Source organism: Sander lucioperca, chromosome 23 (assembly GCF_008315115.2).
Source record: "Sander lucioperca isolate FBNREF2018 chromosome 23, SLUC_FBN_1.2, whole genome shotgun sequence".
Taxonomy (NCBI): domain Eukaryota; kingdom Metazoa; phylum Chordata; class Actinopteri; order Perciformes; family Percidae; genus Sander; species Sander lucioperca.
Genome location: NC_050195.1, coordinates 14,493,296 through 14,520,761, shown reverse-complemented (window position 1 = coordinate 14,520,761; position 27,466 = coordinate 14,493,296). Strand labels below are relative to the sequence as shown.

Below are 27,466 nucleotides of genomic sequence, written 5' to 3'. Positions count from 1 at the left end.
ATTTACAAGAAATGCACTGAGATCTTTGCATTCTTAAAATCTCAGCATGCGAATGTCATTGTTTGGCTTTCTCTGATTGCTATTCTTGCCACTCTGCATTGAGGAACTGACGTTTGTGATTTCTTCAGTCCACTAGATCTGCTTTATGTTGATGCCTGCATGTTTGGCGGGGACAGCTTTTGCTCTGTATGCTGCAGAAAGATAAGATACAGCTCACTGTTTCTCCAACAGCGTCTAAAAAAGCAGCGCTGGGCTCTGCGCCAGCCTCCCTGCAATGCCCTCTCAGTGCAATGATAAGCATGTTATCATCACATTGATATATAGGTGAGGTGCATATATGGGTGCAAGTGCTTTTGTTCTTGGCATTCCCTTGCAGCATAATCACACTAGGAAATGGGTTTATACATACCATGACTCAGGGAATATCCATTTATGCGTGCTTTGAGACACAAACACTCAATTGTGGCTGTGGATAAATCTTTTGTCGTCCCCTTGTGCCTCTTTTCAGCTGTTCTATGAAGGACCACAGTGTTAAGCATAATGATAGCATTACTCACAATTGGACATAGCAGAACTCTCATCCTCTGTCTCTCATTACTGTTTACATGCTCTGTCTTTCTCTTCCTGACTTTGTTTCACTATAGCTCTCTTTCTTACCCTCTCTTTGTCCCTCCCACATTCTCTCTCCGTCTCTCTCTTTCTCTCTCTGCATGTTCCTTTTATTTTGTCCCTGCTGAGGGACGACTGGAATTTCTCATCTGGCTGAGAGGGTCGTTTAAACTTTCTCCTCTTTCCCTGCTCTCTTTTATTTCCACTCCCATCCGCACTGCCTGTGTGCGCTCTCTCTCTCTCTCTCTCTCTCTCTCTCTCTCTCTCTCTCTCTCTCTCTCTCTCTCTCTCTCTCTCTCTCTTCCCCCCCCCCTCCCTCCCTCCCTCCCCTCCCCTCCTTTTCTGACGCTATGCACCGGTTTCTTTGGCATCCCGCTCGCGTGTCTGAGCCAAGGGAAGGCAGCACTCTCCTGGGACACTCCTAACTATCTCTCACTCTCTCACACACACACACACACACACACACACACACACACACTCTTCCTCTTCTCTGCGAGGCTCATTCTGAAGCACGCAGAACACTTTGTCTCTCATCTGTATTAGTGATGGGGCCTAATTTGCTTGCCTTAGCTAATGAGCTTAGCCCGTGCTGAGCAGCCTTTTAAGCCTGCATGTTGTTGTAGTGGGCACTGCTTAGCGTTTAGTTAGAGGAACCAGAGCAGAGGAGTGGATCTCAGAAGGTGCAGAGCTGCAGCCACAGCTTCACCACTCCTCTGTTTGCCTACCAGGACCACCTCTACTTGTACCAGCACTGCAGATGGGACGGCTCTCTCTCTCTTTACTCTCTCCACTCCCTCCCTGCTCTGCTTCTCTAACGCTACCTGACCCCCCTCTGTTTCCCTCTCTATCTGTCCCGGAGCACTGACAAACAGCTTTTGTAGCTGCATCACCTCTTAGGCAGCTGCCCCTCTGTCTACCTTTCTGTCTTTCCATCTCTTTCACTTCTTTTCTGTCCTACCCTGTCCCCTGACTTTTATTGCCAAAATGTATCGGAACCCGTGGATCTCGAATTACCTGACTCATGTCAAGTTTTGCAGCCAAGGTAAGAGCAGTGACTTAAGGGCTCTGCAGCTCGGGGCAGAGCTGAGATTTGAAGCTCAGGCTGACTCGGGGACAGGTTACTCTGGTTGTGGTGCTGGGAGTCTGAGCTCTTAGAAGTTGGCAGGTAACAGACTGCAGACTCCCTTCCTCTCTGCTCACTGTCCTGCTTTGTAGCCAGCTGTCTGCGCACTGCAGCTGCAGCCTCCAAGGACACTACGTAGCAGAGATAAGGGACTCTCACAGCGCAGGGGGCTGTTCTTGGGAAGAAGCTATTTTCTAGACTCCGCAGCTACTTGGACTCAGATTTAGGGTAGTGAACTTGCATTTATGTAATATTCTTAGGCTAGTTGTTAGGCTTGATTAGTCGACTAATCGGTCGTCGATTTCTTTAGTCGATAAGTAATTTTTTATGCTTTTTTTTCATGCTGAATGACTTATTTCCAAGAAACCTATGAACACATCTGTGGTAAACACAAGATCTAAAGTGGTGCTTTTGCATTACGCTTTCTGGAGAAACTCAGTTTTACAGATCTGTCGATTAAATTGACTAATCAATTAGTCGACAAAATCGTTTAAATGTGTGAGGTAGAAGTAATCTGCTCTTTTTTTGCATTTAGTTTAACATTGGTGAACTTTAACATTCAAAATTGCACTGTTGACCAATAGCAAGCCATCTTATCAGAATACAGCATATAAATTATGCTTAGAAATATAGGAAACATTGGATAGGATAGAACAAAATAATGTAATAAAACATTACATTCATTATTAGATTGACTTGTTTTCATTTTAAACAAATTGTTTATCCGAATAAAATACACATTTGTATAGGCTCAGTCTGCCACTTAAAAAAAACAAAAAAAAAAAACAAAACAATTCCAGTGCTGGTTCCATGGTATCAGAATTTTGGATAGTTGTCATGGAAACATGAATTGGTCATGTGACAAGGGCTGGGAAGATTGAAGATTGGCAGAACAGGCAGCCAAGTGACAGTACTCTGATCCAATGGAAATCACAGCTGTCAGATTGACAGCACTCTAGCCCAATGGATTGGGGCAAGCAATCATATTTCAGGGGTGGCCAGTGCCACCCCGTGCCCCCCTTCTAGCCCCGCCCCTGCTTCTCATTCCCACCCTTCCCTGTCATATTTTCTGAGTGGGAACTGAGTGTTGAGATCTGGCCTTTCCTTAAAGTGTCTGGGAATCCACAACAGGTGCCCCACAGTTTGAGCCTTTTACACCAGCAGAGAGACTGGTTTTGGGGGAAGGAGGGTGTGTATTGGAGTTTGTTTGAGGGTTTAGATGTGTCAGTGTCCTTTGCTCTGTTTCCTCCCCAAAATTGAATTGGAGACTGAGCTGTTTGTATACTTATTGTTATTAGTGTTAAAGACATAATTGGCTTATAGTCATAACATTTTGCTAAACCTACTGTTTGCACCCATGGCCTCACCTAATTTCTGATTCTCCATCTGTTTTTCTTTAATGCTTTACTTCTTAAGCCTCTCTCAGTGAGGCTTTAGTTACAACTCGAGTCTCCCAGCAGGCATGGTGAAAGCAGAGTAGGTGGACAACAGTTGGGAGGGGGGGGATATTAAGACTTTAACATGCACGCACACACGGGCATGTGTGTGCGTGCATGTTGTGATGTTGTTTGCATTACATCGTGTGATGTAATGCAAACGGTTAAAGAGTGACACGTTTCCTTTTTTGGGCACGCTGTAATCCCAGGAATCAGAGTTAATCCTGTATCTTAAATTGGACATGTGCTCAGCCCCTGATGCCTCTTTGGTTACCACACTGGGTTTTTTTGTGTGTTAATTACATACAATGCTGTTTGATTGGTCCCTCATTTTATTTATTTATGTGTTCTAACTGTGATGTTTAACCTGAGCGTCAGGTTAAAGTCAGAATTGCATTACCAGAGATAACCAGGTTCCTTTTGTGTACCGTGAGTGTTATGCCCCGATCAGACAGAGCGCGATTTTAGCAGCTTGGGGCGGCTTTTTGTTCTTGTTTTGCTCGCTGCTTTTGCATTGATGAACGTCATTTAACTCAACAGCAAAGTAACGGTTGGCTAAGGACAGGTGATGCGATGGTTGCCTAGCTAGAATAACAAAAAGACGCAACTGGTCCGATCAGGGCGTTTTGCAGCCTGCAAACGCGCTCTGTCTGACTTATACAGTCTTCGTGCTTTAACACCTTTTGATACCTTCACATAAAAGGCTTTCCTCACTTCAGAGCCTGAGTGACACTCCACTGAATCATGAAATCATTTTATCCTCGTGTTTTATCAGTGTCAAGCCGCTTTTAAAGCCTCATCAACACACGCGGGGCACGGTGCTGAGGAATTCCTGGCGCATTACCTCCCGGCTATAGCAGCCATAGCATTTCTGTAGATTACAGCCAGCATCAAAGGCTCTGCCACATCTGTGATCATTGTCGAGTTTTTTTATGCCTGTGTCTGGAATGACGAATGTATTGAGGCTTTCCGAGGGGGTCACCCCTGATGGCCCGCATGTGACTACATATAGGCCGTATGAGGTGTAAAAGGAATACAGGTCTGGGTTGTGGAGAGCTCTATATGTTAGACGTGACAATAGCCTCAGACAGCTGCCCCAGAGGGACAACTGCTTTTGTTATTTTCACACTAGCAGCTCATTAACCTTTACAGTGGCATCTGGTTTTGTTTCACACTGTTACTTAAAGGGACATTCTGGTATTTGTCAATTTAGGTGTTATTCTTATATGTTTGACCTTTACAACTTTTGGTCATGATAACATTTTGCTCGCCACCTGCACCGTAGAGATCTGGGAAACGGGGGCTCTGGCAAAAACATGTCGATTGGGGCTAAGAGCGTGAGCCTCCTACAGGTAGGGCTGGGCAATATATCAGTATAATATCGATATTGATATATGAGGCTAGATATCAGCTTCAATTTTGGGTAACGTTATATGACCCAAGTCGTCTTGTCTTTTCCTGGTATTAAAGGCTACATAACAGTAAAGTGATGTCGTTTTCTGAACTTACCTGACTGTTCTAGCTGTTGTATTATTTGCTTTTACCCACTTAGTCATTAAATCCACATTACTGATTATTTCTCACAAATCTCATTGTGTAAATATTTTGTGAAATAGCCCTAGAATATCGCGATATCGATTGATTTGATTTTCTCCATATCGTCCAGCTCTACCTACAGGTTTCCGAAGATCCTCAATTCAACAGAAAAAATGTCATCACTTGTCTTTGAGTCAGACCAGAAGTAAACACAGAGCACTTGACTTAGTGTCAAATGATATCATGATTAATCGTCATAGTAGCCAAAAATATGAAACATAATTTTCGCCCTTAAACCAGACTGACGCACCATTTTGCACCACACTGCCAGAATCAGCATGAGTTACTCTTTCCAGTGGTATTGTCTAAGACAGTGGTTCCCAACCTTTTTTCCTTGGCGCCCCCCCTACTCATGTCTAAGAAAAGCTGAGCCCTTATGCTTTCTTCAATATCAAAAGTAACCATTTGATTGTTGTCTGTACATCCATGGTTACAGCAAAAAGGAACGGCTAAGAGCAAATGCAGCAGGACTTTTTATTATGCTGATTCACCAAAATGTAAAGAAATACAGGCTAAACGGGGCTTGGACCCAAAATCTTGATCAACTTTTTCAAATTGGTTCTCAACTAAAACCAGTCTTAGAACACGTTTAGCATCACTTACGTGCAAAATGATAGCATTTGTAATAATAGCCCAACTCATTCCAAAAATAACATTACAGGACACGCCGAACCATGAAAGCCTGTAAATGAAAGGCAGAAAAAGGTTCTCGTGAAATTAACATGGTACTTTATGTGTTGAATAAGTTCTATTAGCCCAGAGCTTATGACGCTCACACGCAACTGTTTTCAGGAGTATAGTTGCATGTATAAGTGGGAAAATTGAGTACATGTCTTCAATCTAACCATTGTTTTATACTTTAAAATATGTAGAATGTTGTCAACCTAATCTTTGGATCGTTGTCAAAAGAAAACACAATTGGCTCAGATAACCAGTATTATCATTCAAGGCTCGCGAGGAATGAGTCGTGTTTTACCAGCCGTATTCCCCCCAGCTGAAACAATACACGACTATCCCCAAACACATCCAGGCACGCCGCCCTCTCCAAATAAGCCTTCTTTCTTCTCAAATGATGTTTTGCTTAAGCAGGAGGGATTTAAAGCATCAACCCAAACATCCTTAATAAGGACTAACAGATCTGGAATGGGTTAGGGGTTGGGGGCCTCGGGGGAGAGGTTAGGGGTTTGGTTGGAGCAGCGGGGCGTCACGAGGCCCTGGGTTGAACTGGGATGGGATGAAAGTGGGACCACATGTTTGTCCCGAAATTGCACATCTCTGGCCACTCTGAGGTCCCAGGGCAGCCAAAACCACACTTTTATAGTCTTGGAGTCAATAACTGAAGTAGACATTCCTTTTAAAGGGATGTTCCACAGAACTCGCATTCCTCACAAGACTGTTTATGATGCTTAATACCTACTAATGGCCTTTTTTATGGTAATGAGGTTGTATTTCTCTGTAGGCAGGTGTTTGTCACGTTTTGCCCTTGTTTATTGACTTTGGCCATTTTCCTAATAGACACCAGACTTAATTAGGTTAGATTGTTACCTCCTGTTTGTCTAATTAAGTTTTATCACATAGTGTCATAACAGTGGGTGTGTTTCTCTGTCTCGTCTAGGGATCGACTGATACTGGTTTTTCAAGGCTGATACCGATTTTTAGTAGATAATGTAACTGATATTTGGAACCGATATGCATTTACTGTGAAAATGAAAATCTACAAGTGAAAATTAGGATTTCGGAATGTTACAAACTACAACTAGAAAACTTAGTTTAAATGCTTTAAGCAATTATTTAATAAATGAGAAACTTTCACTATAATCCCCAGTAACAGAGAGTCAGATAGTGTTGTGGGGGGGGACATGAAGTCAGACTCAGTGGTGAGATAAACTGAAGCAGAGGGACAGACACAGAGCTGTAGCAGAGCCAAAGTACAACACTTTTTAATTCATTCACGTTATCAGTTATCAGGAAAATAAAACGCAGCGGGCCGATAATCCGTCTATCCCTAGTCTCTTCCTGCTGTCCCCCATCTGTATTCATGTTGGGTATAAACCGTAACATGGATGTGCTCTGCTCTTACTGGCATCGTCCCAGCTGCACTGCAACCTTGAAGTGCGATCAGTGACACACACACACACACACACACACACACACACACACACACACACACACACACACACACACACACACACGCAGTCACTCCTCTATCAAAACCTTTATGCTATGACCTCATGCACAGCACATAGACTGATACTTAGGATGGAGACAGTCACTGTCTCCAGATGTAAGTACAGTGATGATTTGTTGCTGTTTGTGGGGGTGGGTTGGGGGCTGGGGTTTTAGAGGGGTGCACGCCTTTTTAACTACACAGATCACTTGTTATTTGATGTGATTCAGTCAGGCAGGTGGATTATTGTTTTCCACATCATTTGTTTTCTCTCTGGAAGTCCACTTAATGAATGTGGTTCTGTGCCAAGGACTGCAGACGGACTACATGGTTCACCTTGCACTGTGTCTGTTCATTAAAAGCTGAAAGGGAAGGTTCCGCTGTTCTTTCTTCTTAAATTGGTGAATGAGCTGACTAAGTTTTCTCCTGTCCACAGGACTTGGGAGTGAGACCCCCATTAAACTAAGCAACCCCAGATTGCTACAGAAGAGAGCTTTGAGGTAAGATCTGCTAAAATAACGTGGTGTTTCATCATTTCTGTTATGTTAGATCACTTTGTTAAAGGCCAGGTGAAAAAATAAAACGGGTCCATATATGTGATGTCATAGATAAATCATCATCACATTAATGTGTAGCATTTTAAAATGTTGTAGTGGTGGTAGTACTAAAAAAGAGAATGTGGCACAGTAGTCTTGATCACCGGGAGTACATTTTCAGGAAGATTTACAAAGAATATGTTTACTGCATTTCCTCTCTATCTGGGACGTTTTGGGACCGATTGGTGGGGATTGCCCTAACCCATGTATCCAGCTAATTTACTATTGTTACTCTATTGTGGGAACAGTCAACTTCATTTATTATTATGTGGCGTTTTCTTTTGCGGGGTGCAAATGTTCCACCAAAACAAGTTCGTTTCTGAGACTATTTAGCAAAGCCACCGTCGCTGCATCCAGAGCTTAGCACCGCCCAAGATGATTGTGATTGGTTTAAAGAAATGCAAACAACGCAGAGCATTTTTTTTCCCTCCTATCCCAGAATGTATCTGTGGTGAAGCCAGACCTTACTCCACAGCGCTGGGAAGATAGAGCCGGCAATGCGAGACTAGTGGCACAGTGATAAAGCAATACATATGGTACCTGGGTAGCTCACCTGGTAGAGCGTGTGCACATATAAGATAAGATAAGCCTTTATTGTCTCCTATAGGATTCATCTTGGGCATTCAAGAGAAACGAAATGGCGACACATCGCACATAAACACACAATAAACATACAGTTAACCTACATAGAAAACATAATCATACATTATCTCATCCAATGCTTCAGTGAACGTCTAATAAACCTCACACAATACCCCCCTACCTTTCCTCACAATCACAGAAGAACAGAAGAGAACCCACAACCCATCCTCCCCCACTTCATTTTGATAATGATTGCACATATACGGAGGCGCAGTCTTCGACACAGTGGCCACAGGTTTGGTTCTGACTTGCGGCCCTTTGCTGCATGTCATTCCCCCCTCTCTCCCCTTTCATGTCTAAGCTGTCCTATCAAATAAAGGCCTAAAATGCCAACAAAAAAATTATCTTAAAAAAAATAACCAATACATAGACAGTCTGGTGCCCTAGGCCAAGTCAGGCCATCAGAAGGATTTTAAAGATGCTAAAGCGGCATAACTAATCTACACATGGGGGCTTTAATTTTGAAATGTTAATGTAAGTACCATTAACAAATCAGATCATCATAACGACCGGTTGGCCTCTTTTAAACTGAACAAGTGTGCGTTTCATTGCTTATGAACTGAACTTTACATTTGTTAGAGAAATAATATTTATTTTTCAAAAAGACACTTTAAGGCTGATTAAGACTGAAATGGAGATATCCATTAAACACAACTTTGCTGCGTGGCAGTGAAAAACCTCCCTGCTGCAGCATTCATCTGCTCAGCATCATGTTGTTGGCTGAGTGTCAAACAAACTACCAGGTCTACTCGTTAGCCTCCATTTAGACAGTTTCCTTTACAGCAGCGAGGACGTCGGGCTCTGTGACAGTCAGTTGGTGCCAAAACTGTGTGTGGGTGTGGCTGTGACTTTGAAACATTGTGCATGTAGGAATACGATGTTGGGAGATTTCACTACTGAAAACAGATGCTGTTATGATAGAAAATAATGCCCATGTATATCTGTTCACAACGCTGTGGTCACTGGAATGGACAAGCCGCACAGTCATGTTTTCTCAATTCCTGACGGTTTCCTCACATCAGTAATCTGCTGCCAGTTCCTTTATGGCTGTATTGTAACTTTGTGGTTTTGAATCAAACCCATAAATGACTTCAGTATGTTTCTGAGAGAGAAATGCGCTGCGTAGCTGTGTGAGGGTGTGACTGGGGTTAAACCTTCTCATTTCTAGATAAATATTTGGGTATTCAAGATGTGATGAAATGTACAGGTTGAAATCCAAAAATGTTGTTTAGATGATTCATTTCTTGTTCCATAATCTCATTGGCAGATTGACTTGATTCGTGACCATCATTCAAACCAATCCTGCTTCCAACCACATTTTTAATGATGTGGACGACTGTTTGATCCAATTCAGATTCGTTCCGTTGAGCCCCTTACAAGTGCTTACACTGTCGGTCTATAAACAAATCCCACACTTTCCCACAGCTCAGCCCTGTTTCAATAACAGTTGGTATTTTTCCTGCACCCCTCAGCTTTCAGAAAGAATTCTCCTTCGACGAAAAAGACGAGCCAGCCAAAAGCACCAAGGATATAGATGTTAGTCTCTTGGCCAATCTCCCTAAAGGTGAGTAAGGGTTTTTAGTTTTTATGTCTGCCTGCTTGCAAATGGCCCCTCACAATGGCAACTTTCCCAGGGTTTTTCAAAGTCACTGTTGTGCAACAGCAGCCTCGTTGCCAGGTGGATTCATGTCAAGATTAGTCTAAAACCAGTTTTTCTACACGAGCAGCCCTCACTTTTACGATATGAAACACTGCACTCTCTATGTTCTTGACCGGCTCCATTTACTCCAATAAAGAGTGATGTGGTCCTATAGAGGTTTGTGGGTCTGTTAAGCTCCACTGAATAGTGGATATTATAGTTTGATGAGCTGTTGAATGCCTCTTTAGATTAGCTTTTTAAAAATTGTAATTTGGGCAATAAGAAAAAGACTGAGTGCCCTATTTTAATGATCTAAGGTGCGTTTAGGGCATTGCTATTATGATGGAGGATTTGCTGAGCATGAAGGAGAGATTTTCAGGAGAAGAAACTGATCTGCTCGTGCGTGATGAAAGCACACAAGCAGATCATATAATACAATTTCATATTGTAATATTTTTATTTGTAATCTTCTGCATGTTTGTGTGCTGCTGTACGTCCCTAGGAGCATTTTACTAATGCGCTGTTAAAATAACAATGAAATGCTGCGTTATTAACTTTAGACCAGGTTTTTGTTGGTCAATGGTGCGATCACTTCCCGCTGCCTCAAGATAGCAATACGCCCAGAATGCACCTGAACACACCTCCCTGTAAGACCAGCATGCCCAGAATGCACCTGAACACACCTCCCTGTAAGACAAGCACGCCCATGGGCGCACAGATGGGCGCAGGTGCATTTGCTATTTAAACGACGTGGGCGCTGGACGGGAAACTGACAACTGCGTCCGTCTTAAACTAGCAAAGACACTTGAGTCAGGCATTGCGCTGTGCTGTGCCGGGTGCAAGATAGGACCCTGGGATGCGCAATTGTAAAGTAAACCAATTGCTGTGGATCAGATTGTGAACATTAATTGGGCTAACACTCAAAATTGTAGACCAGTTGCTTTGGATCAGATGAAAAAATGAAACTGGTCACAGCAAAACCAAGATTTTCTGGGCAATATGCCCGGATGAACTAACGTCCCTTAGGCACAGCAGTCGGTAGTGAAACTTGTTTTGTTTTTAACTACGACAGGAAGACTTCAGATAATAAGGGTTGGGATCAAGATGTGATCAATTGTTAATATGAAAATATGAAATAAAGCCACTTTAAACTTTTTAAGTGAATAGTTGTTGATCAGGACCTCCCAGGATTTGTATCAAATAGCTCAAGAAGGTGTATTAAACTAAGTAGGCTACAGCTGTTCTCTTAACATGTTGGATACATTTAATCAACATTCCATATGTTCTGCTGCTCATACCATTTTCAGATTTGTGAGCATTAATTGGGCTACCACTCAAAATTGTACTTGTACTGCCATCCCAGTCAACAAAAGCTGATTACAGATCAAAATGAAATCTGAGTTTTAGTTATTTATAAATTTGACTCAAAGATAAATATTGCAAAAGCAAAAAAAAAACTAATTAGATTTCAACAAGCATTCAAAATAATTAATTTCAATTTAAAAGCAGATTCAATACTAGATTCAGACTCAGTAAAATGCTACTGTTTGGTTGGGTTAAGATGGCACTGCCAATACAGATGTTTTCCTTTTATTGAGCCATAAGTTAAAAGATAAATAAGAACATGTACTGTACATTTCAGCACAAGCAAGAAAACAAAATACTCAGCAAACATCTTTCAAAATGATTGTAAATTATTCAAATAAGGATTCAAAAAGGAGTAAGAAGGAGTTAAAAAAAACCTTTCTGGTCCTACCTCTTTTTTTATACTTTTGTACTTGTATACAAATAATTTAATTATTCACTTACTTATATATGTATACATGCACATACATGCATGTATACATACTTGCACACAGATAAACATATATGCATACACCCATACACGTTTTTTTCTTTTTCAGCTATCACCTATCGTTGTGTCCATGTTTTATCTGTCAGTTAAATCAAACCGAATAATAACCCATCCACTAACCCATCCACTAGACATAAAATATATATATATATATATATATATATATATATATATATATATAAAAACCCAGGAACAATACAGTCAGTAAACAATACAATCACCTCTTTTTTTTTTTTTTTTTTTTTTTTTTTCTTTCTTTAGTCTCTGAATTGAGGAAACGATTTGAAGGCATTACCACAAGCGCAAGTGACTGGGAAATGAACAGGTGAGAAGGTGATGACATAAAAAGGCTGCGAGCGTTTCTGATAATAACAGTGTTGTGGAGGATAATAACATGTCTGAGGTTGACTACTTCTTCCTTCCTGTGTGTGTGCGTGTGCGTGCGTGTAGAAAGGAGCGAATTGCTCGGCGGTTGGAGGGCATAGAGGCCGAGGTGCATCCGTCTCTTCTGCCTAGCTTGGTGGCCAACCGGCTTCTGGAGGAGGACACACCACGATACACCAGGGCCTCTGATCCCTGTGAGCCCTTTGGTGGTGAGACAAGTACAGTACCTTGACCCTTCTTTCGCTCTTAACCCTTGTGTTGTCTTCCCGTCGACCATGAACTTGTTTTTTTTACATGCTTTTTTTAATTTCATGGTCAATAAACCTAATTTATATGACATTATGCCTCAATTTTTTTAGTAAAAAAAAAATGCAGAAAATATGAATTATTTTGACTAATAGTTAAGATCAGAGGCTGTCGAGTGGATCACAGACTGGTTTATGTCAAAGTTGAGTCACGATACTGTTTTGAAACCATTTAAAAATTTTTTTCAAATGCTATAAAGTTGAATAAAACACCCAAAATTCAATTAAAGTTATCATTAATATTTCCTGTGAAGAACGTACATCCATGCATCCATTTTGTTTTTGGGCAATTTTGTTAAAAGAAGCCTATGTTTCTGATATTAAAAACTTAGAAAAATTGGTCAAATTTGACCTGAGGACAACACAAAGGTTTAAGCTATAGTGTGTAGTTTCTGTCGCTCCCAAGAGGAATTTTTAAGTTATGACAACAAAACTGTCGGCGCATACACATGACACAAGCCTTCGGTGATCGCGCACCACCCCCACCCCTCCTCCACACAGTTGCCAGTAGCTTAACCCGTCAAATCAAGGAGCACACAAAGGATTAAAAAACCATGATGTACTCTTCAGAAGAGGTAATTATCTTGTAATTGTTATGCCCTCTTTGTCTCCAAAGCTGAACACTGCTATTGTCCTTTTCTCAACGGTGACATAAAATGCATCACTCAATCTGCTGTATGCGAAAGTCCCCGGACTACACCATTTTGTAAACATAGCCCTACTGAGAAATACAGAGTTTTGTGGAGCTGATAGGCTTAATTAGCTTTGTATCAACTCATTTGGCAATGGCTTGAATGTAACGGATGTTCATCAATATAAAATAGTTGCGCACTATAGCTTTAATTTGTGCTTCTGTGAAGAAAACTGGCTTGTGTTTTCTCTGTGTCCCCTAGTTACAGTCCAGCGGTATGGCATGGAGGGATTTGAAGGCCCAGAAATGCAGCTGACGGCTCCAGAGCGACAATCCAGAGCTCGATGCAGATATGACCCTCAGTCCTCCATTCACACACAGCCTGCCTACACCTCGGGCTCCACCACCAGTGCCCCCGAGCTGGAGTCCAAGGCCGAACGCATCGCCCGCTACAAGGCGGAGCGGCGCCGGCAGCTGGCCGAGCGCTACGGCATCTCTTTAGATCAGGAGCCGGACTCGGACCAACCCCCCCGCTACACTCGCACCCAGAAGGAGTCGGAAGGCTCCGAGAGGCGGATCCAAGGGGAGTCAGTGAGGCAGGAAGGGCGGGATATCACCCTGAGTTCTTACACCATCACCTCTGCCACTAGCCCAAAGGCGGGACGGATGGCAGCACAGCCCGGCCACCCCGACCCGGGTTACGAGCTGGGTCGACCCAGGGTGGATTCGTTCTCAGAGAGGGAGAGGCTGATGAACCTGGAGAATCAACGTAGGGCTGCGCCTCCTGAGCCTCCGTCCTCTTCCTCATACATGGATGTGACACCATTGTCCTCACCTGCCAGGGTGCCCGCCAAGGACTCTTCAGTCACAGGGATGCCAACGAATTCACCCAAGCTGAGCAGGCACCCTTCGCTCTCCTCACCTAAACATGGGGTGTCTCCTGGGGACCTATTCATCGAGCAGCAGGCCCACCACATCCTCAGCAGACAGGGGTGAGTGGTCTGATCACTGTTCCTTTTTGCCCTCATCTTTTTATCCCTATTTATATTTATAAAAGTACTTTCTCTCCCTTGTTTCAAAATGAAGCTATTAAGGCCTTCTGTAAAATGGCCCATCTCCCCTACTCTGTGTTTGATATCACATTAGTAGACAATTTCCCTTCTAGGATCCAGACCCGAGCTTCCCTTTATATCTATGTACTCAGGATTCCAGCGTGGTTAGCATCTACAGTAGACCAGAACACTGCTGTATCATTCACTTTAATATATGGACTCACTTTGACAGTGTTATCCATCAGACTGACTCACCCTCCCTCAATCTTTGTCTCTGTCCCTCTTATCCTACATGTCCAAGGGCGTCCTTTTGGCAGGACTGTGGTTTCATACTAGGTTAGGCAACCTGAGCTTGTTCTGGAACAATCTTTGAGTCCCACTGAGACACACAGCTGGGCTTGCTAAATACAGGGCAGATCAGTACAAAATGTGTGTGTTGTGTTTCTATCCCAGATATTTCAGGTGGATCGGAAAAGCAAATTGCTGTACTTTTTAAATTCCCAAAGGAACTCTTACTGGCCAAGCTGTTGCTATTTTGTTAGGAAGAGCTATTTCCAAGACTGTTTGGATGCAATAAACCTCTGGCACTGTAGCTGATCCCACATTCTTAAAAAGAATTGCCAATGCTGATTATAGCCCCAGGTGCTTCCTTCAAGGTTAATACCAGTTTATTACAACTTGAGTTGAACTGATGGTTTCTATCGCTCTGTTGTTAACATGAATCACAGTTTTCAGGCCGACTTTGTGTTCAACTTGTTCTTGCACCAAGGGGACAACGTGGTAATTTGATTACTAATATACACCAGTAAAACACAATAAACTAGAAGGGCACTCAGAGCGCAGACCTCCACCAAATGCCCTATCTTGCAATGTTATTGAAAGTGAAAAAACAAAAAAACAAATTTGTGTATCTGCCCTGTGATTTGGATCCGATCCAAAATGTAATGAGTTCTTCCTTGGCCCATGCCACACCCTTCCAGCAAGTTTCATAAGAATTGGGCCAGTATTTCTATCCGTAATCCTGCTGACAAACAAACTAAAAACATAACCTCCTTGGCGCAGGTAATTAGAGGTTCTGGGCAACATAGATTGGGGGAACATGTCAGGGGGGACACATAGTTGATTTTTGCCCTGGGCACCGTAGTGGGATAATCCAGCTCTGACACACACCCAGTTTCCTGTGCAATGAGAGATTAAGCCAACACGATACTTTCCACATCTGCATGGCCACAAGGATTCATGTCACGTAAATTTCGTTACCTGCCCATAGTCTGCATGCAATTGAATCATTGCTGCTGCAGAGGTAAGTGCCAAGGCATGTTTTGGCTCCACCACTGATAGTACAGATAGTACCGCCCTTACTCATTTGTGATGTAACAACCAGCTGGCCCAGCCCCGTAGTCCGTGTCGTTAACGAACACATGAAGATGATTCTACACCCGACTACGCTGTCATTTTCTTTATCGTGTTCCGGTCTGCATCGTCGCTCCCTCTCGCTGGTCCTAAATCCCTCTCTCAGGTTTCAAAACTTGGCCAGCGTATGTGTGTGTGTCTGCAGTGCAGTGCAGGGAGGGGTGTTGTTACTGGAGTCTCAGTGTGACTCCACGGTCAGAACTGTGACCTGAATTTTCCCCTCTTATGTCCTCTCCCTCTGAAGTCATGACTGAGGGACATTCTCCTAGATTGAGTTCAGGCCTGGGCGTAATGAAACTGATTATGCTATTTGTCTTAATGCAGCATCAGAGAGCCAGAATTACTCATCTGCCTTCTGGCTGTGGTAGAGTGAGATGGCATTCCTCAAAATGTATGCTTCAGTAGATAAGACCTCAATTAGACAGGTCTTCTCTCTTGGTAAAGTGATGCATTGATAACATGGATTTTCCCACGTAACATAGATGTAGTCAAATCTGATCTGATATAAAAACAAAATGTGGTTGTCGGTTTTGGTCATTGCTCTTCATTTAACAAACATTAAATAAGAGATTTATTGTTCATATTTTATTGCATGTGATGTCTCCCTCAAAACCACAACAAAAATGAACAATGAAATGTCTCACCGGGGAGTTGAACTTGTATTATTAGCAGGATCCTGCTGGTGTCCAAGCCCATTCTCACTCTGGCCAAGCTCAATGTAAAGTCAATGGTGTGTGTACTGTAGTTGTATGTCTGTGTGTGCTCCAAGAAAAAAGGCTAAGTACTGAATCTAGACTTTTACCCACCCACCCATTCACTTCTCTCCCACCGGGTTTCCATTGGAACAGTGCAAGGGCGAAACTGAACACTGATTGGTTCCTCCAGACTGATGCTGAGGGCGACACCCATTCCCTCATCAACTGGCCCTCGAGGTACACCCAGGCTGGTTGTGTCTCACCCCAATATCACCTACCATGTTGCCATTCAGCTGGACTTGCCAAAACCCATCAACCCTTAAACGCAGTGCTTCTTAAACTGTAGGTCAGAACAGAACCCAGTACTGTTCCCTACAAGACTAGACCCTGTCTTTTCTCATCCTATAGGGTTAAACCTCATTTACTCAGTGTGGGTCCTGGGCTGATTAGAAGACACGAATGTTTAAGAACCTGCTTTGAGCTGAGAGTCAGCTGACATCACATCATGATCATCCTCATTGTCACAAGCTCCTGTTGTCTTTGCTTTGGACCATAACTTCATCTCCCATGCTGTGTTCAGTTTAACCCCCATGTCCCCAAAACAAATGTTTGAAGGACATATTATATTAAACATTAATGAAGGATAAAACATTGGGTAGTGGTGTTGCAGTAATACTGACCTTACACTGATCAGTGACGACAGGTTTGGGGCCTTAGGTCTTCCAGCTCCGCACAGAAACTGCTAATAGCTATTTCGGCATTACTTTTCATGGTGCAAATTCTCAGCTAGCTACGTAATTCAGTAAGTGAAAATAAACAATAAGAGTTCATATACAGATATTTTGTACGGTGTTGAGAACCTGTTGACATTCAGGCCAAAAACTGTCCTAGAACATATATAGTAGTATAGTACAACTTGCATGCAAAATTATGGCATTTCTAAGTGGCCCGTCCTATTCTAAAAATATCGATGTATGATATTGCTTACCATGACACAAAGTGACTCTACTTAACAGGAACTTAACTAAAACAGGAAAATTGCCCTAAATAAAGAACCCCAAATAGTTTAAACTTAGCAAAGTTAAGATTTAGAAAATATTTGATCAAACACACCAAAATCTTACTAGGCAGTCAATGTGAACTTTAAATATGTGGCTATTTTTGGTACTTGATTTTATGGACACATAGAACACACTTTGGTTCGCAGCCCTAATATTAAACGAGAAAGAATCCGCTCCTCCTTTCATGCTGACAGTCCTACACGCAAAGCATCATCTCAATTAGAGTAGGAGTTGAGTGCTGTGTTTGTCTGCTCCTTTTATCAGACCAACTACAGTCATCTTTATGAGTTGAAGAGGCATGCTGTGTCTATTCATGTAGTACAAATGTTAACCAGGCTTTTGTTTCCCTGAAGAATCAGAGTTAGGGAGAGGCTTGCCAGAGAGGAGGGCCACCAGAGAAGCCCAGAGCTAGGAAATGTTACAGAAGCTCCGGTGTACCGCAGACAATTCCAGGACCAGAACTCTAAACGATACCACACAGAACCACCAGTCCCCCAGCAGGCTTACTCCCATCCCCACCAAAACGCCCAGGCTCAGCTCACCCGACCTGGGCCACCAGGAGGACAAGAAGTTGGCAGGTACCCCAGTTATCTGTCCATGGCCTCTGGTCCCACATCCAGAGCTGGGCCACAGCAGCAACAACAGCCCCAGGAGGAAGAGACTGGGGAGTCAGAGGACGTGAAGACAGAGGGCCTTCTGAAGAGCAGGAAGGCAGTGCTGCCCTCTGAAATCCGCCGCAGGGAGAGAAGCACTGAGGACCCACGGAGAGGAAGAGGGGAAGAGGAGCTAGGGATGTCAAGGGCACTGAGTCTTGCAAGGGAGGCTGAGGCAGAGGATACTACAAGAGGACACAGAAGCAGTCCCAGGTGGGACGACACAGAGCACACCTCTCGTCTGCAAGCATCAGAGAGCAGGCCCAGAGAGCGGCAACATGCCATTTATATCCAGAAAGGGGGTGCTGCCACCCACAACCAGCCCAGAGAGGCACATGCAGGCCCAGGAAGCTCCACCTCCAGCCTAGCCCTGAGCCGCTCGGTGTGGGAGGCTGGGGAACCACGAGGGCTTAGTCAGAGGAACCTGCAGTACCAGGCCCACGACCCCCGAGAGGTCAGGGAGGGTGAAGGTCCCAGTAACCGAGAGAGTCACCAGGACAACCGGGTGTCTGTGGCCCAGCTCCGACATTCCTACATGGAGAGCACCACCACCCCTCCAACCAGCCGCAGGAATGAGTTGTAGGTGGCAAAATAAAACTGCGCTGCTGCTACTCACTGGCTGGCTTCTCTAGAACATTGGCTGGCTACTGATTGACTAACAAGCAACTAAGGCTGGGGTGAAGTCAACTTGAAAGCCTAGAGTTTCTAATCTGTAGAGATAGCATTCATGCATTAATTGCCTAACACTAAGCTTCCTATGATGTATGTTTTTTTTGTTTATTAGCTCTGTGACTTGTTTGGTTACTACCTGGGGCCAATGAATGTGTGCATGCTTTAACCGCTAATAAATCTTCATGGTCTTGCTCACATAATTGATTTAAAACCAGGGGTGTGACTGAATATTCACACCTCTGCTTTTTTAAGAAATCATTTTTGCTACCAGTCCCTCTATCTCTCCCTCACTGTGCTGTATTTTCTCTTTCCTTTTGGTACTCTGTCTGTTGGTCCCTCTCCTTGGGTGGCCCCTCCAGTGAGGTTGAAGGGGACAGGGCACTCGCAGGCTACGGTGCCCTATGGAGAGGGGAGAGGGACAGGGGGCGCAGGCCCCGACAGTATATCTATCCCGGGGAGAGTAGAAAGACCTCAGAGAGGTTTAGGACGCAGCCCATCACTTCTGCTGAGCGCCAGGAGACTGATAGGTACTGCTCTGGACTCAAGAATGCATGGCTGAGAGTGAAGAATGCTGAAAAAATATCTACTGTATATGATCATGCATGTCAGAAAGAGAACATACAATACATAATGTTGATTTTATATTTGATGCATGTAATAATGCATTTTATAATATGTTTATTCCAATCAGGTTTTGGTGCACTCATCTGATTACGTATTATGCTACTAAGTGTACAATAAATTATTCCATAGTATGTAAGTCAATAATCAGATTAATACCATGAGCTGGATCATCGGTTACCACAGGCCAATAGGCATCACACACACACACACACACACACACACACACACACACACACACACACACACACACACACACACACACACACACGTTCACATTTACTTTCTCCTTGACTTAACGCCTTTAACAACATTAGCAAACATGGAAGCTTAAAGGTCAAAGGTCCCTCTAATTGGAACAGTGGTCATCACATGTGGCCATACCAAGGAAGCATGAATTGGCCTTTGTTGGTAATCACTCCCTAAGACCATGGAACCAAACAGACTTATGTAATTCTGTCTAATTCTCCAGTTTAGTCGGCTTTACCGTTTCCCTTTTTCGTTTCTTCTAACACTCGTTACATTTCCAGCATACCAGAAACACCTGCTTTTCACTGCATCTCCTCAATGACCAGCCTTCTCTCTCCTGTCTCTAAACACACTTTTAATATTACAGAGTTATACATTGCTGCATGGATACTACTAGCTTTTGCTGATTGTCTTTTTCTTTGTGCACTTTTGAAGGTCCTGCGTGAGTTCAGATCTTGCTTCCACTGAAGGTAAGTCATTTTTTTTTTTTTTTTTTAAACTTAATTTTTAGAATATATCTAAAACGTTAGGGGACATAATGCATGCATTTTGTCATAAATGGTTAGCATGCATGTGTATTTGTTGATAAACCTACTCAAAGGTACAAAAGTGTTGGTGAGGTAATTGACTAAGCTTGGTTAGCTTTAGTGGATTTATCAGTATGGCTGTGGTATGTGTTTGACCAATGAGATTACTTATCTGGGACATCCAGTTGCTTAATGTCCATTGGCACATTAACAGCAGTAGAAGTGATGCAGTTTTGTTTGTAGCTTATGAATCAAATGGGGACAATGTTTTTATTTTCATGGTGTCATTTTTACTTATGAGGTGATCTTTTAAGGTTTAGAATGACACCAAAACTTTACAGTGGTTTTCTACCAGAAGCTCTGAGTAAATTCAATTTCATCAGCCTTTGGATCGGCTAAGTTGATGAGATCATGGTGATGTAAAAAGCATCTACGGGCGACCGGATAGCTCAGTTGATAGAGTGGGTGCCCATATATAGAGGTTTACTTCTCGACGCAGCGGGCCCGGATTTGACTCCGACCTGCGGCCCTTTGCTGCATGTCATTCCCCCCTCTCTCTCCCCTTTAATTTCTTCAGCTGTTCTGTCAATAAAGGCTTAAAAATGCCCAAAAAAATAATATTTAAAAAAAAAAAAAAAAAAAAAATGTACTGTACATGTAATTAAGTTCAGTTGATTTGCTTTCTATTTCAGTTAGCTCAGCTCTGAATCATATTGGCAGGGTTTCATTGTGGGACAGGTACTGTTATGTGCCATTCAGTACTTCAATACTTAATTCATTTTTGTATTTATATTAACAAAGTCCCATGTGATCTCGGGATGACCGTGGCTCAGGTATACCTTCCGGTGTCATCCACAAGATCATTTCTACATAAACTTCTCGCAGGTTCACGAGATTCTGAGTGACTGAGAACTCTGGCGGTCATCCCGGATTCATAGAACCGTAGTTGCATTTGTAACTTGTGTTCTATTTCATCCTTACTGACCGCCACAGGCAGAGCTTAACACTGGATCACTTATAACAACAGAGTCACAAAGAATTCTGTGTACCCACCTCATAAGGATGTAACAGAGAACCTCGGCCGAAGAACCACACCCATGAGGCCGCAACACATATGTCCTCCAAGGGCACCTCTCTCAAGGTCGACCAAGACATGGCCAATGGCCAACGGCCCTACCCCTCGTATGCGGAGGCAATGACCTTCACAATCCAGTGGTCAGTTTGCCCAAAAGGCGTAGAAACTAACTGTAGGACAACAAACTGCCCCTTCAGAAGAAGGGAAGAAGGTGGAGGATGTCGGCCATGCGCTGAAGATAGGGACCGGCCCTCAGAGACCGTGCACAGAGCCACACGAATGGAGGTTATGTTCTAGAGGTTCAGAGAGCTCTTCTTAAAATTTACCATGAGATTCTCAAATGTAAACCTAAAAGAAAACACCAAGCAAAAAGTGGAAAAAGATGAACCTCAGCTACGATCCCCACTACATACACAAGCAAGACAATCTCTGCGTCTACCTCCTGCATCGGAGGAGGCTTCGAGGCGAGCATGGAGACATTACCACAAGCACCACAGCACGGAGAACATCTGCTCTCCCAAATCCCCTTAGATTCAGGACTGGCCAAAGTCTGCCTCTCGCAGATCCTGCAAGATTAGTGTTAGGTTTCCAGCGTCGCAGCTCCGAACCATAACGTTAGTTGGGACAGACGCCTTGTTTCTTTAGGCTAACTATGTTAGCTTTAGTCTGGCTGGTAGCAGCTTTCTGCGGTGAAAAATGGCCGGGATATGTCGTGATTACGTTTCATTAATCAGGTGATTAAGTTTGTCTTTGCAGCGACTATAAAACCCTGACTACTGTAGCTTCACTACCCATGGAGAAGCACGAGCATCACTGTGTCAGCAGCAGCTGCCGCTTATGGTACTTTTCTACACACGGGAGAGCCTCACTTCCCATAACAACCCCCCCTCGGACTAACGTTACGTCACATGACCACCTGTCTTAAAGGGGAAGGGTTGGCCGGTAACAATCATGGAAAAGGACAACGGTGAAAGTTTACTTTTTTATCAAGCAGCAAAGAAGTTGTAGCGTCAACATCGCAACGTCCTGCGATGTGGCTATCGCGCATGCGCACATCGCGATGTAGACGATGAAACAAAATATCGTGCAGCCCTAACATGGTCGTTATTATCCAACACTGAGCGGACACGCTCTTGTTAGCATAATGTTAAGTTACCACTAAATTAGCTCCAGCGAAAGCACTCTGCTAGCGTGAAACAGTAGGAAACAATGCATATTGTGCTTTGAGATGGGAGCGAGAACGGGCGAGTAATCCGTAACTCCGATTGATGAGATTGAGGCTACAAGCAAAGATCTCTGATTAATAGAGTAATATGAGAAAGGAATGATCTTGTGGATGATGCCAGAAGTTATACCTGAGCCGGGGTCATCCTGAAGTCACACGTGACTTTGTTGAAATAATGACTACACCTGCGTGTGCACGAGATGGAAGATAATCAGTGTTAAGCACTATGACATGCCACTATGACATGGCAAATATGAAATGAATGGCCAATGAAAACATGATTATTTGTAGATTTTCAGTGGCTTAATGTCAAAGCTTCAGGAATAGACTGAAGGTGGAGGCCAAAGGACTCAAATCTCCTTTTTTTTACTCAAACGTCTTTTTATTAAAGCATACGATTTGACATACAATTCACTTGTACATTCTAAGAATCTTTTTTTATAACTAATTCAATAAATCAAATAAACAGTAAACTTAAAGTGGTACAACATTAAAGCAAGGCAAAGCAAAAAAAAGACAAGTAACAACAATAATACAAAAACAGTGGCAAGAACACTACCAGGCTGACCACGATCCCCCACATTATCCCATCCCCCTGTCTACCCATCTAACCCCTCCCTATGTATCTCCACCCCATCCACCCTCCCTCACAGAGGCCTTCACTCTAATATCATAATTGTCATATCATGTGCTAGGATGCGGACTGTTGTACTGGAATTGTAGTTTTGAGGTATGATAGAAGGGGTTTCCATGTTTTATTGAATAAGTTGAGCCTGTCTTTCAATGTATACCTTATCCTTTCTAAATGAAGTGTGTTAGTTAAATCCTCTAACCACATCTTAGAAGTAGGTACAGTTTTGCTCTTCCATAAGATGAGGATTAATCTCTTTGCTATTATGAAACAATAAGAGAGAAAGCGCTGCTGTGCCACACTAAGTTTCCTGAAGGTCTCTGATATTCCAAGAATGATGAACAAGGGCTCAGGTTTGATTGAAGTATTTATGACCTCAGACATAATGTTACATATATCAATCCAGAACAATTGGACCCTTGAGCATAGAGCAAAACTATGGAGAAGTGATGCTACAGAAGAGTGGCACTTATCACACATAGGTGACACCTCTGGGTATATGTTGTGTAGTTTCTCCTTTGAGTAATGAAGCCTATGAATCATTTTAAATTGGACAAGACAATGTCTTGCGTTATCTGAACAATTATGTATTTTTTCAAGACTTTCTGTCTATAAATCATCTGGAATAGATTCACCAAGTTCCTCTTCCCACTTACGTTTAGAATTTTCAGTCGATGGGGAGCTTATTAATAAGAGATTGTTATAGATGCGGGATATCAATTTACTTTCGTTAGGAGACAGTTTCAGACAGTCATCTATTTTAGATTGTGATTCAGTCTCAAAGTCTCTTAGGTATTTCCGAACGTAGTCCCTAACTTGTAGGTAACGAAAGAAGTTATTCCCCAGCTCATACTTCCTCTGTAGTTGTGTGAATGAGGCAAAGACGCCTCCCATATATAAGTCACCAATACATTGGACACCCCTCTCACTCCATGTAGAAAAGGCTCCATCCAGACTGGAGGGGGCAAATGTAGGGTTTCTAGCGATGGGTAGCAGAGGAGAGATTGGTTTAAGATTAAAGGTGGTCTTGATTTGTTTCCAGGTACAGATCATGCTATGTATGATTGGATTGTTATTATACAGGGACTTATTAACCGTAGCCGGAGCTAGTAGGACCGCGGCCATAGAATACGGGTGGCAGTCTTCCCGCTCCAGCATTAGCCAATCAGACATTGGTATTGATGTGTCTAACCAAAAGGTAAACATCTTAATCGCTGAGGCCCAGTAATATAGCAAAACGTCTGGGAGTGTCAATCCCCCCTTCGATTTTGGCCTACAGAGATGTTTTTTGCCTATTCTGTGAACCTTGTGCCCTCACAGAAAAGGAACTATTAAAGAATCTAGTTGTTTTTAGAAACATTGGGATGTTTTGAAATAGGTACAACAATTGCGGGAGGAAAATCATCTTTATAGCATTAATTCTCACAATTAAAGAAATTGGGAGCGTGTCCCAGAATGATATTCTAGTCTGTAATCACTCTATTAGAGGGGGGAAGTTTGCCTGGAATAGAGAGGAGTACTGCTTTGTCACTTCTATCCCCAAATAGGTAAATTTCTCTGGAGAGACTGTGAATGGAAAGTGATCTAGGTTTGCTAAGTCACTCATATGGACCGGCATTACAACGCTTTTAGTCCAATTGATCCGATAACCCGAAAAGGTCCCAAACAGGTTGATTTTGTCCAGAAGATTTGGGATAGTAATTTGAGGCTGCGTTATATATAAAAGGATGTCATCTGCATATAATGATATCTTATTATTTGTGTCTTTGGTGGAGTAACCATAAATCTGGGGTTCTATTCTGATACATTGGGCTAGAGGCTCTGATAGCCAGCGCAAAAATTAAAGTGGATAGTGGACACCCCTGCCTTGTCCCTCTATGTAATCTAAACGAGGAGGATATTGTCCGGTTTGTTAGGATTTGAGCCGTGGGATTATTATAAATGAGTTTAATTAGTGACAGGAACTTATTTCCAAAGTGGAACCTATTAAGAACTTCAAATAAGTAGCACCACTCAATCTGGTCAAATGCCTTCTCGGCGTCAAGTGCAAGTATGACAAGATCAGTAGGTGGACCTCTCTTTGTATATATAATATTGAAAAGACATCTAAGATTGAAAGTAGCACTCCTGTTTGGTATGAAACCTGTCTGGTCCATATGAACTAGTTTTCCCAATAGAGGATTCAGCCTGTTAGCCAGTATCTTGGCAAATAATTTCCCATCGACATCAAGGAGGGAGATAGGACGATAAGCGCCTACTTCCTGTGAGTCCTTCCCTTTTTTGTGAATTAATGTGATCACAGCCTCAGTTAGGGTGGGGGGTAAATTACCCTGTATCTGGGCATGTTCATACAGTTTCAACAGGTAAGGGGATAGGTTTTCACTGAATGTTTTGTATAATTCCCCTGGAAGTCCATCAGGACCGGGTGCCTTATTACTCTTTAGGGAGGCAATGGCGCTCCGAACCTCTGCAATTGTGAGGTCAGAATTCAAAGAATCACAATCTTCCTTGCTCAGTCTGGGAAGCTCACATTGGTCTAAAAATGCATTAATAGTTACAGAATCTGAAGTGGTCTTTGAGGTATACAAATCAGTATAAAATTCAAGAAACCTGTCATTGATATCTTTAGGCTTTGTAAGTATTGTATTATTGTGAGCTTTTATCTTGTGTATTCTGTCGTTTTCCATTTTTCTGAGTTGTCTAGCTAGTAGTTTGTGTGGTTTGTCACCAAATTCAAAATATTTTTGCCTAGTATAGAGGAATGCTTTACTTAGTTTTGCAGAGATAATTTTGTTATATTCATACTTAAGTGTTGCTATTTTCCTGTGCAATATAATAGAAGGGGAGTGTGCATTTTCTATGTCAAGTAATTTAATTTGATCTCCTAATTCTTTTAATTTGGTCTTATTTACTTTTCGCCTAGAAGCTTCAAACGAAATGATACAGCCTCTTATGTAATACTTGAATGCTTCCCAGGGGATGGAGGGAGAGGTATCAGGGTTGTCATTTATTTCAAAGTATAAAGAAATCTGGTCTTTTAAGTATTCGCAAAATTTATTTTCAGTGAGTAGGTGCGAGTTCAGTTTCCAAGAGGCGTGTGGCTTATCTACATGATCTAAACACAACGAAAAGGTGAGTGGGCTGTGATCTGAAATCACAATGCTGTGATATTTAGCATTCAATGTGGATGGTATGAGTTTGGCGTCCACCAGGAAGTAGTCTATCCTACTATAGGAGTTGTGTACAGGTGAATAAAAGGAATAGTCCCTACCTGAAGGGTTCATCGCTCTCCATATATCCAGTACATTTGTGTTATTAATGAATGTATTTAAAAATTCACTAGAGGCATTTCTTGGGAGTCTCTTCGTGGAGGACCTATCAAGATATGTGTCGAGGACAGTATTAAAGTCGCCCCCTATTATCAAGTGTGTTTGTGAGATGTCTGGTATCAGTGAAAAAACCTTCTGAAAGAATATGGGGTTATCTATGTTGGGAGCATATATATTTACTAGAGTAAGGGAAATGTTGTGGATTTCACCAATTACTATAATATAGCGGCCCTCTTTGTCAGTGATTGTTTTTTTTCTGTAAAAAGGGCACACCTTTTCTCAATAGAATGGCTGCACCTCTTGCTTTGGATGAAAAGTTTGAGTGGTAAACTTCCCCTATCCAATTTGCTTTTAACCTGCCATGTGAGCCACTCTTCAAGTGAGTTTCCTGTAGAAACATAATGTCTGAGGTCAGTGACTTTAAGTGGGTCAGAACTTTACTTCTCTTGACTGGGTTGTTTACTCCGCGTACATTCCAGCTGGAAAATGTGAGAACCTTCATCCCTCTGTTGTCATTGTTTAAACTATCATACATCAGGAATCTGTGATCAGTACAGTATCCGTAGCAGTAAAGCTGTCAATGTGTAGGATTTGAGTGAGTGGTCTTCCTGTCCCTCCCCTCCCCTCTACCCCAGTCCGCCCCACAACCATTATCAAGGTCAGCCCAGTCCCCATAGTAACAAATTAAAACAAAACTACTCTAGCCAATTCAAAGTGAATGTGGTGCGAGCCTTCTTAAGGAAGTAAGTACAAATAAACCAGTAACTTAAGTTACTTCCTCGGACCTTCTGGTGGCCTGATGCTAACTCCTATCTGTGATCCCATAGCTTGGTAACTTATACAAATTTTTTAGATAGTTTAGTGAAGAGAAGAGAGTATGATTAGTTAGAGTGCCATAGTAATATAGTATGCATGGGCACACACACACACACACACACACACACACACACACACACACACACACACACACACACACACACACACACAACTACACGTACACACGCGCGCGCATACACAAATATAAACATATACGCAGGCCCACACATCCATACATATACGTACACCCATACACCCAATATCTATAGCTAAGAAGGAAAGCTGTAATAAGATTTTCCCCAGGGTGGGGATTTGCATTGTCTATATAACAAAACAAAAAAAGCAAAAAAAAAAAAAAAGAGAAATAGTTTAAACATGTATGACCAAAGGGTTAACTGAGTTGTAGCTCCAAATCTCCTTTTTTTAACAGGAAAGCACAACATTTTGAAGTGAAGTTTATAGAG

At 42.6% G+C, this 27,466-nt stretch overlaps 1 protein-coding gene across 15 annotated transcripts in view; it reads left to right on the top strand.

The window, feature by feature from the left end:
- svila (supervillin a) overlaps positions 1-27,466 on the top strand; it is a 160,174-nt gene that overhangs the window by 45,560 nt on the left and 87,148 nt on the right. For 3 of the 15 annotated variants that reach the window (XM_031298250.2, XM_031298242.2, XM_031298252.2), the window contains 9 exons: positions 7,368-7,431; positions 9,642-9,733; positions 11,925-11,988; positions 12,114-12,256; positions 13,246-13,975; positions 16,297-16,380; positions 17,558-18,436; positions 18,889-19,056; positions 19,835-19,869. In XM_031298250.2, the coding sequence (XP_031154110.1) occupies positions 11,981-11,988; positions 12,114-12,256; positions 13,246-13,975; positions 16,297-16,380; positions 17,558-18,436; positions 18,889-19,056; positions 19,835-19,869 (2,047 nt within the window). In that variant the 5' untranslated portion in view covers positions 7,368-7,431; positions 9,642-9,733; positions 11,925-11,980. Of the gene's footprint in view, positions 1-1,100; positions 1,652-7,367; positions 7,432-9,641; positions 9,734-11,924; positions 11,997-12,113; positions 12,257-13,245; positions 13,976-16,296; positions 16,381-17,557; positions 18,437-18,888; positions 19,057-19,834; positions 19,870-27,466 lie in introns of those variants that run through there. The other 12 variants (XM_031298247.2, XM_031298243.2, XM_031298241.2 and 9 more) reach the window with 11 other exon arrangements.